The sequence below is a fragment of the Narcine bancroftii genome, chromosome 12, assembly GCF_036971445.1.
Source record: "Narcine bancroftii isolate sNarBan1 chromosome 12, sNarBan1.hap1, whole genome shotgun sequence".
Taxonomy (NCBI): Eukaryota; Metazoa; Chordata; class Chondrichthyes; order Torpediniformes; family Narcinidae; genus Narcine; species Narcine bancroftii.
Genome location: NC_091480.1, coordinates 51,843,007 through 51,853,006, shown reverse-complemented (window position 1 = coordinate 51,853,006; position 10,000 = coordinate 51,843,007). Strand labels below are relative to the sequence as shown.

The 10,000-nt window shown below is 35.1% G+C and overlaps 1 protein-coding gene and 1 pseudogene across 1 annotated transcript; both read right to left on the bottom strand.

The window, feature by feature from the left end:
* The window catches only part of LOC138746614 (DNA ligase 1-like), a 3,863-nt pseudogene extending 2,111 nt beyond the window's left edge, over positions 1–1,752 (bottom strand).
* A 2,851-nt stretch (positions 1,753–4,603) lies between these two features.
* On the bottom strand, positions 4,604–8,064 carry LOC138746613 (uncharacterized). The gene is given in 4 exon segments (XM_069904906.1): positions 4,604–4,751; positions 6,054–6,193; positions 7,174–7,384; positions 7,907–8,064. Coding segments are annotated over 4 exon segments (657 nt in total).
* Between the last annotated feature and the right edge of the window lie 1,936 nt (positions 8,065–10,000).

The following is a 10,000-nucleotide window of genomic DNA, read 5'->3' as shown; positions in this document are numbered from 1 at the left end:
CCTCCTCCTCCTCTATCATCATCATCTTCTTCTTTCATCTTCTTTTTAGTCTTCTTCTTCTTAGTCTTCTTCTTCATCTTATTCTACTGCTTTTTCTTATTCTACTTTGTATTTGTCTTCATCTACTTCTTATTCATCTTCGTCTTCTTCTTCATTTTCTTCATCTTCTTCTTCCTCCTCTTCTCCTCCTCCTCCTCCTTCTTCTTCTTCCTCTTCTTCTCCACCTTCTTCTTCTTCTTCTTCTTCTTATTCTTCACCTTCTTCTTCTTCTTCTTCTACTTCTTCTTCTTCTTCATCTTCTTCGTCTACTTCTTCTCCTTCTTCTCCTTTTTCTTCTTCTTCTTCTTCTCCTTTTTCTTTGTCTTCTTCTTCGACTTCTTCTTCTCCTTATTTTTCTTCTTATTCTTCTCCTTCTTCTTCCTCTTTGTCTTCATCTCATCGTCTTCGTCTTCAACTTCTTCTAATTTGTCTTTGTCTTCTTCTTCTTCTTCTCATTCTTCTTCTTTTTCTTCGTCTTCTTCTTCGACTTCTTTGTCTCCTTATTTTTCTTCTTCTTCTTCTCCTTCTACTTACTCTTTGTCTTCATCTCATCGTCTTCGTCCTCAACATCTTCTAATTTGTCTTTGTCTTCTTCTTCTTCTTCTTCTTCTTCTCTTTCTTCTTCTTTTTCTTCTTCTTCATCTACTTCTTCTTCTCCTCCTCCTTCTTCTTAGTCACTTCATTCATCTTATTCTACTGTTTTTTTCTTCTTCTTTTCTTCTTGTTCTTCTTCATCTTCCTCATCCTCTTCATCTTTGTCCTCATCTTCTTCTTCTTCTTCTTCTTTGTCTTCTCCTTCTTCTAAATCTTCATCGTATTCTCTTTCGTCTTAGTCGTCATCTTCATTTAGACTTCATGCTCTTCTTCTTATTTGTCTTCGTCTTCTTCGTCGCCTTTGTATTCATCTACTTCTTCTTTGTCTTCTTCTTCTTTGTCTTCCTCTTCTTTGTCTTCTTCTTCCTCTTCTTCTTCTTCTTCTTCTTCTTCTTCTTCTTTGTCTTCCTCTTCTCCTTCTTCTTCTTCTTCTTCTTCTTCTTCTTCATCTTCCTTCTCCTCTTCTTCTTCATCTTTCTTTTTCTGCATCTAATTCCTCTTCATCTTCGTATTCTAGTGCTTCTGCTTCTTCTTCTTCTTCTTCTTCTACTTCTTCTTCTTCGTCGTCTTCTTCTTCTCCTTCTTTTTCTTCTTCTTCTTCTTCTTCTCCTTCTTCTTTTTTGTCTTCTTCTTATTTGTCTTCTTATTATTTTTCTTCATCTTTCGTTTTCTGCATCTAATTCCTCTTCATATTCTTATTTTACTGCTTCTGCTTCTTCTTCTTCTTCTTCTTCTTCTACTTCTTCTTCTTATTCTCCTTCTTCTTCTTCATCTTTGTCTTCATCTCGTCGTCTTCGTCTTCAACTTCTAATTTGTCTTTGTCTTTGTATTCTTCTTCTTCTTCTCCTTTGTCTTCTTCTTCATCTTCTTCTTCTCCTCCTCCTTCTTCTTAGTCACTTAATTCATCTTATTCTACTGTTTTTTCTTCTTCTTTTCTTCTTGTTCTTCTTCATCTTCCTCATCCTCTTCATCTTCGTCTTCATCTTCTTCTTCTACTTTGTCTTTGTCTCATTTTCCTTCTTTTTCTTCTGTTTCTACTTCATCTTCTTTATCTTCTTTTTCTTCATCTTTTTCATCTTCCTCGTCCTCGTCATTTTCTTCTTCATCTTTCTTCTTCATCTTCATCATCTTCTTTTTTTTCTTCTACTTCTTCGTCTTTTTCTTCTTCTTTGTCTTCATCTCGTCGTCTTCATCTTCCACTTCTACATCTGCTTCTTCTTCTTCGTCTTCCTCTTTGTCTTCATCTCATCGTCTTCGTCTTCAACTTCTTCTAATTTGTCTTTGTCTTCTTCTTCTTCTTCTCCTTCTTCTTCTTTTTCTTCGTCTTCTTCTTCGACTTCTTCGTCTCCTCATTTTTCTTCTTCTTCTTCTCCTTCTACTTACTCTTTGTCTTCATCTCATCGTCTTCGTCCTCAACTTCTTCTAATTTGTCTTTGTCTTCTTCTTCTTCTTCTTCTTCTTCTTCTCTTTCTTCTTTTTCTTCTTCTTCATCTACTTCTTCTTCTCCTCCTCCTTCTTCTTAGTCACTTAATTCATCTTATTCTACTGTATTTTTCTTCTTCTTTTCTTCTTGTTCATCTTCATCTTCCTCATCCTCTTCATCTTTGTTCTCATCTTCTTCTTCTTCTTCTTTGTCTTCTCCTTCTTCTAAATCTTCATCGTATTCTCTTTCATCTTAGTCTTCATCTTCATTTAGACTTCATGCTCTTCTTCTTATTTGTCTTCGTCTTCTTCGTCGCCTTTGTATTCATCTACTTCTTCTTTATCTTCTTCTTCTTTGTCTTCTTCTTCTTTGTCTTCTTCTTCTTCTTCTTCTTCTTCATCTTCTTCTTCTTCTTCGTCTTCTTCTTCTCCTTCTTCTTTTTCTTCTTCTTCTTCTTCTTTGTCTTCCTCTTCTTCTTCTTCTTATTCTTCATCTTTCGTTTTCTGCATCTAATTCCTCTTCATATTCTTATTTTACTGCTTCTGCTTCTTCTTCTTCTTCTACTTCTTCTTCTTCTTCTTCTTCGTCTTCTTCTTTGACTTCTCCTTCTTTTTCTTCTTCTTCTTCTCCTTCTTCCTCTTTGTCTTCATCTCATCGTCTTCATCTGCAACTTCTTCTAATTTGTCTTTTTCTTCTTCTTCTTTTTCTTCTTCTTCTCCTTCTTCTTCATCTTCTTCTTCTCCTCCTCCTCCTTCTTCTTAGTCACTTAATTCATCTTATTCTACTGTTTTTTCTTCTTCTTTTCTTCTTGTTCTTCTTCATCTTCCTCATCCTCTTCATCTTCGTCTTCTTCTTCTTCTTCTCCTCCTCCTCCTTCTTCTTAGTCACTTAATTCATCTTATTCTACTGTTTTTTTTCTTCTTTTCTTCTTCTTCTTCTTCATCTTCCTCATCCTCTTCATATTTGTCTTCATCTTCTTCTTCTTCTTCGTTGTCTTCTCCTTCTTCTAAATCTTCATCGTATTCTCTTTCGTCTTAGTCTTCATCTTCATTTAGAATTCATGCTCTTCTTCTTATTTGTCTTCGTCTTCTTCTTCACCTTTGTATTCATCTATTTCTTCTTTGTCTTCTTCTTCTTTGTCTTCTTCTTCTTTGTCTTCTTCTTCTTTGTCTTCTTCTTCTTCTGCTTCCTCTTCTTCTTCTTCTTCCTCTTCTTCTTCTTCTTCATCTTCTTCTTCGACTTCTTATCCTTCTTTTCTTCTTCTTCTCCTTCTTCCTCTTTGTCTTCATCTCATCGTCTTCATCTTCAACTTCTTCTAATTTGTCTTTTTCTTCTTCTTCTCTTTCTTCTTCTTCTCCTTCTTCTTCATCTTCTTCTCCTCCTCCTCCTTCTTCTTAGTCACTTAATTCATCTTATTCTACTGTTTTTTTCTTCTTCTTTTCTTCTTGTTCTTCTTCATCTTCCTCGTCCTCGTCATTTTCTTCTTCTTCTTCTTCTTCTTCTTCTTCTTCTTCTTCTTCTTCTTCATAATCTTTTTTTCTCCTACTTCTTCTTTTTCTTCTTTGTCTTCATCTCGTCGTCTTCATCTTCCTCTTCTAAATATGCTTCTTCTTCTTCGTCTTCCCCTTTGTCTTCGTCTTTGTCTTTGCCTTATTCTTCATCTTTTTTGTCTTAATCTTCTTCATCTTTGTCTTCGTTTTCATCTTCATGTTCTTCTTCTTCTTCTATTACATCACCTTTTTCTTCTTCTTCTTCTCCGCCTCCTCCTCCTCTATCATCATCATCTTCTTCTTCTTTCATCTTCTTTTTAGTCTTCTTCTTAGTCTTCTTCTTCATCTTATTCTACTGCTTTTTCTTCTTCTACTTTGTATTTGTCTTCATCTACTTCTTATTCTTCTTCGTCTTCTTCTTCATCTTCTTCATCTTCTTCCTCCTCTTCTCCTCCTCCTCCTCCTTCTTCTTCTTCCTCTTCTTCTCCACCTTCTTCTTCTTCTTCTTCTTATTCTTCACCTTCTTCTTCTTCTTCCTCTTTGTCTTCATCTCATCGTCTTCGTCTTCAACTTCTTCTAATTTGTCTTTGTCTTCTTCTTCTTCTTCTCCTTCTTCTTCTTTTTCTTCGTCTTCTTCTTCGACTTCTTCGTCTCCTTATTTTTCTTCTTCTTCTTCTCCTTCTACTTACTCTTTGTCTTCATCTCATCGTCTTCGTCCTCAACATCTTCTAATTTGTCTTTGTCTTCTTCTTCTTCTTCTTCTTCTTCTCTTTCTTCTTCTTTTTCTTCTTCTTCATCTACTTCTTCTTCTCCTCCTCCTTCTTCTTAGTCACTTCATTCATCTTATTCTACTGTTTTTTTCTTCTTCTTTTCTTCTTGTTCTTCTTCATCTTCCTCATCCTCTTCATCTTTGTCCTCATCTTCTTCTTCTTCTTCTTTGTCTTCTCCTTCTTCTAAATCTTCATCGTTTTCTCTTTCGTCTTAGTCTTCATCTTCATTTAGACTTCATGCTCTTCTTCTTATTTGTCTTCGTCTTCTTCGTCGCCTTTGTATTCATCTACTTCTTCTTTGTCTTCTTCTTCTTTGTCTTCTTCTTCTTTGTCTTCTTCTTCCTCTTCTTCTTCTTCTTCTTCTTCTTCTTCATCTTTGTCTTCCTCTTCTCCTTCTTCTTCTTCTTCTTCTTCTTCTTCTTCTTCATCTTCCTTCTCCTCTTCTTCTTCATCTTTCCTTTTCTGCATCTAATTCCTCTTCATCTTCGTATTCTAGTGCTTCTGCTTCTTCTTCTTCTTCTTCTTCTTCTTCTACTTCTTCTTCTTCTTCGTCTTCTTCTTCTCCTTCTTTTTCTTCTTCTTCTTCTTCTACTCCTTCTTTTTTGTCTTCTTCTTATTTGTCTTCTTATTATTTTTCTTCATCTTTCGTTTTCAGCATCTAATTCCTCTTCATATTCTTATTTTACTGCTTCTGCTTCTTCTTCTTCTTCTTCTTCTTCTACTTCTTCTTCTTATTCTCCTTCTTCTTCTTCATCTTTGTCTTCATCTCGTCGTCTTCGTCTTCAACTTCTAATTTGTCTTTGTCTTTGTATTCTTCTTCTTCTTCTCCTTTGTCTTCTTCTTCATCTTCTTCTTCTCCTCCTCCTTCTTCTTAGTCACTTAATTCATCTTATTCTACTGTTTTTTCTTCTTCTTTTCTTCTTGTTCTTCTTCATCTTCCTCATCCTCTTCATCTTCGTCTTCATCTTCTTCTTCTACTTTGTCTTTGTCTCATTTTCCTTCTTTTTCTTCTGTTTCTACTTCATCTTCTTTATCTTCTTTTTCTTCATCTTTTTCATCTTCCTCGTCCTCGTCATTTTCTTCTTCATCTTTCTTCTTCATCTTCATCATCTTCTTTTTTTTCTTCTACTTCTTCGTCTTTTTCTTCTTCTTTGTCTTCATCTCGTCGTCTTCATCTTCCACTTCTACATCTGCTTCTTCTTCTTCGTCTTCCTCTTTGTCTTCATCTCATCGTCTTCGTCTTCAACTTCTTCTAATTTGTCTTTGTCTTCTTCTTCTTCTTCTCCTTCTTCTTCTTTTTCTTCGTCTTCTTCTTCGACTTCTTCGTCTCCTCATTTTTCTTCTTCTTCTTCTCCTTCTACTTACTCTTTGTCTTCATCTCATCGTCTTCGTCCTCAACTTCTTCTAATTTGTCTTTGTCTTCTTCTTCTTCTTCTTCTTCTTCTTCTCTTTCTTCTTTTTCTTCTTCTTCATCTACTTCTTCTTCTCCTCCTCCTTCTTCTTAGTCACTTAATTCATCTTATTCTACTGTATTTTTCTTCTTCTTTTCTTCTTGTTCATCTTCATCTTCCTCATCCTCTTCATCTTTGTTCTCATCTTCTTCTTCTTCTTCTTTGTCTTCTCCTTCTTCTAAATCTTCATCGTATTCTCTTTCATCTTAGTCTTCATCTTCATTTAGACTTCATGCTCTTCTTCTTATTTGTCTTCGTCTTCTTCGTCGCCTTTGTATTCATCTACTTCTTCTTTATCTTCTTCTTCTTTGTCTTCTTCTTCTTTGTCTTCTTCTTCTTCTTCATCTTCTTCTTCTTCTTCGTCTTCTTCTTCTCCTTCTTCTTTTTCTTCTTCTTCTTCTTCTTTGTCTTCCTCTTCTTCTTCTTCTTATTCTTCATCTTTCGTTTTCTGCATCTAATTCCTCTTCATATTCTTATTTTACTGCTTCTGCTTCTTCTTCTTCTTCTACTTCTTCTTCTTCTTCTTCTTCGTCTTCTTCTTTGACTTCTCCTTCTTTTTCTTCTTCTTCTTCTCCTTCTTCCTCTTTGTCTTCATCTCATCGTCTTCATCTGCAACTTCTTCTAATTTGTCTTTTTCTTCTTCTTCTTTTTCTTCTTCTTCTCCTTCTTCTTCATCTTCTTCTTCTCCTCCTCCTCCTTCTTCTTAGTCACTTAATTCATCTTATTCTACTGTTTTTTCTTCTTCTTTTCTTCTTGTTCTTCTTCATCTTCCTCATCCTCTTCATCTTCGTCTTCATCTTCTTCTTCTACTTTGTCTTTGTCTCATTTTCCTTCTTTTTCTACTTCATCTTCTTTTTCTTCATCTTTTTCATCTTCCTCGTCCTCGTCATTTTCTTCTTCTTCTTCTTCTTCTTCTTCTTCTTCTTCTTCTTCTTCTTCTTCTTCTTCATAATCTTCTTCTTTTTTTTCTCCTACTTCTTTTTCTTCTTTGTCTTCATCTCGTCGTCTTCATCTTCCTCTTCTAAATATGCTTCTTCTTCTTCGTCTTCCCCTTTGTCTTCGTCTTTGTCTTTGCCTTATTCTTCATCTTTTTTGTCTTAATCTTCTTCATCTTTGTCTTCGTTTTCATCTTCATGTTCTTCTTCTTCTTCTATTACATCACCTTTTTCTTCTTCTTCTTCTCCTCCTCCTCCTCCTCTATCATCATCATCTTCTTCTTTCATCTTCTTTTTAGTCTTCTTCTTCTTAGTCTTCTTCTTCATCTTATTCTACTGCTTTTTCTTCTTCTACTTTGTATTTGTCTTCATCTACTTCTTATTCATCTTCGTCTTCTTCATCTTCTTCATCTTCTTCTTCCTCCTCATCTCCTCCTCCTCCTCCTTCTTCTTCTTCCTCTTCTTCTCCACCTTCTTCTTCTTCTTCTTCTTCTTATTCTTCACCTTCTTCTTCTTCTTCTTCTTCTTCTTCTTCTTCTTCTTCTTCTTCATCTTCTTCGTCTACTTCTCCTTCTTCTCCTTTTTCTTCTTCTTCTTCTTCTACTTCTTCTCCTTTTTCTTTGTCTTCTTCTTCGACTTCTTCTTCTCCTTATTTTTCTTCTTCTTCTTCTCCTTCTTCTTCCTCTTTGTCTTCATCTCATCGTCTTCGTCTTCAACTTCTTCTAATTTGTCTTTGTCTTCTTCTTCTTCTTCTCCTTCTTCTTTTTCTTCGTCTTCTTCTTCGACTTCTTCGTCTCCTTATTTTTCTTCTTCTTCTTCTCCTTCTACTTACTCTTTGTCTTCATCTCATCGTCTTCGTCCTCAACTTCTTCTAATTTGTCTTTGTCTTCTTCTTCTTCTTCTTCTTCTTCTTCTCTTTCTTCTACTTTTTCTTCTTCTTCATCTACTTCTTCTTCTCCTCCTCCTTCTTCTTAGTCACTTAATTCATCTTATTCTACTGTTTTTTTCTTCTTCTTTTCTTCTTGTTCATCTTCATCTTCCTCATCCTCTTCATCTTTGTCCTCATCTTCTTCTTCTTCTTTGTCTTCTCCTTCTTCTAAATCTTCATCGTATTCTCTTTCGTCTTAGTCTTCATCTTCATTTAGACTTCATTCTCTTCTTCTTATTTGTCTTCGTCTTCTTCGTCGCCTTTGTATTCATCTACTTCTTCTTTGTCTTCTTCTTCTTTGTCTTCTTCTTCTTTGTCTTCTTCTTCCTCTTCTTCTTCTTCTTCTTCATCTTCTTCTTCGTCTTCTTCTTCTCCTTCTTCTTTTTCTTCTTCTTCTTCTTCTTTGTCTTCCTCTTCTTCTTCTTATTCTTCATCTTTCGTTTTCTGCATCTAATTCCTCTTCATATTCTTATTTTACTGCTTCTGCTTCTTCTTCTTCTACTTCTTCTTCTTCTTCTTCTTCGTCTTCTTCTTTGACTTCTCCTTCTTTTTCTTCTTCTTCTTCTCCTTCTTCTTCCTCTTTGTCTTCATCTCATCGTCTTCGTCTTCAACTTCTTCTAATTTGTCTTTTTCTTCTTCTTCTTCTTCTTCTTTTCCTTCTTCTTCATCTTCTTCTTCTCCTCCTCCTCCTTCTTCTTAGTCACTTAATTCATCTTATTCTACTGTTTTTTTTCTTCTTTTCTTCTTCTTCTTCTTCATCTTCCTCATCCTCTTCATATTTGTCTTCATCTTCTTCTTCTTCTCCGTTGTCTTCTCCTTCTTCTAAATCTTCATCGTATTCTCTTTCGTCTTAGTCTTCATCTTCATTTAGAATTCATGCTCTTCTTCTTATTTGTCTTCGTCTTCTTCTTCACCTTTGTATTCATCTATTTCTTCTTTGTCTTCTTCTTCTTTGTCTTCTTCTTCTTTGTCTTCTTCTTCTTTGTCTTCTTCTTCTTCTGCTTCCTCTTCTTCTTCTTCCTCTTCTTCTTCTTCTTCATCTTCTTCTTCGACTTCTTATCCTTCTTTTCTTCTTCTTCTCCTTCTTCCTCTTTGTCTTCATCTCATCGTCTTCATCTTCAACTTCTTCTAATTTGTCTTTTTCTTCTTCTTCTCTTTCTTCTTCTTCTCCTTCTTCTTCATCTTCTTCTCCTCCTCCTCCTTCTTCTTAGTCACTTAATTCATCTTATTCTACTGTTTTTTTCTTCTTCTTTTCTTCTTGTTCTTCTTCATCTTCCTCGTCCTCGTCATTTTCTTCTTCTTCTTCTTCTTCTTCTTCTTCTTCTTCTTCTTCTTCTTCATAATCTTCTTTTTTTCTCCTACTTCTTCTTTTTCTTCTTTGTCTTCATCTCGTCGTCTTCATCTTCCTCTTCTAAATATGCTTCTTCTTCTTCGTCTTCCCCTTTGTCTTCGTCTTTGTCTTTGCCTTATTCTTCATCTTTTTTGTCTTAATCTTCTTCATCTTTGTCTTCGTTTTCATCTTCATGTTCTTCTTCTTCTTCTATTACATCACCTTTTTCTTCTTCTTCTTCTCTGCCTCCTCCTCCTCTATCATCATCATCTTCTTCTTCTTTCATCTTCTTTTTAGTCTTCTTCTTAGTCTTCTTCTTCATCTTATTCTACTGCTTTTTCTTCTTCTACTTTGTATTTGTCTTCATCTACTTCTTATTCTTCTTCGTCTTCTTCTTCATCTTCTTCATCTTCTTCCTCCTCTTCTCCTCCTCCTCCTCCTTCTTCTTCTTCCTCTTCTTCTCCACCTTCTTCTTCTTCTTCTTCTTATTCTTCACCTTCTTCTTCTTCTTCCTCTTTGTCTTCATCTCATCGTCTTCGTCTTCAACTTCTTCTAATTTGTCTTTTTCTTCTTCTTCTTCTTCTTTTCCTTCTTCTTCATCTTCTTCTTCTCCTCCTCCTCCTTCTTCTTAGTCACTTAATTCATCTTATTCTACTGTTTTTTTTCTTCTTTTCTTCTTCTTCTTCTTCATCTTCCTCATCCTCTTCATATTGGTCTTCATCTTCTTCTTCTTCTTCGTTGTCTTCTCCTTCTTCTAAATCTTCATCGTATTCTCTTTCGTCTTAGTCTTCATCTTCATTTAGAATTCATGCTCTTCTTCTCATTTGTCTTCGTCTTCTTCTTCACCTTTGTATTCATCTATTTCTTCTTTGTCTTCTTCTTTGTCTTCTTCTTCTTTGTCTTCTTCTTCTTTGTCTTCTTCTTCTGCTTCCTCTTCTTCTTCTTCTTCCTCTTCTTCTTCTTCTTCATCTTCTTCTTCGACTTCTTATCCTTCTTTTTCTTCTTCTTCTTCTCCTTCTTCCTCTTTGTCTTCATCTCAT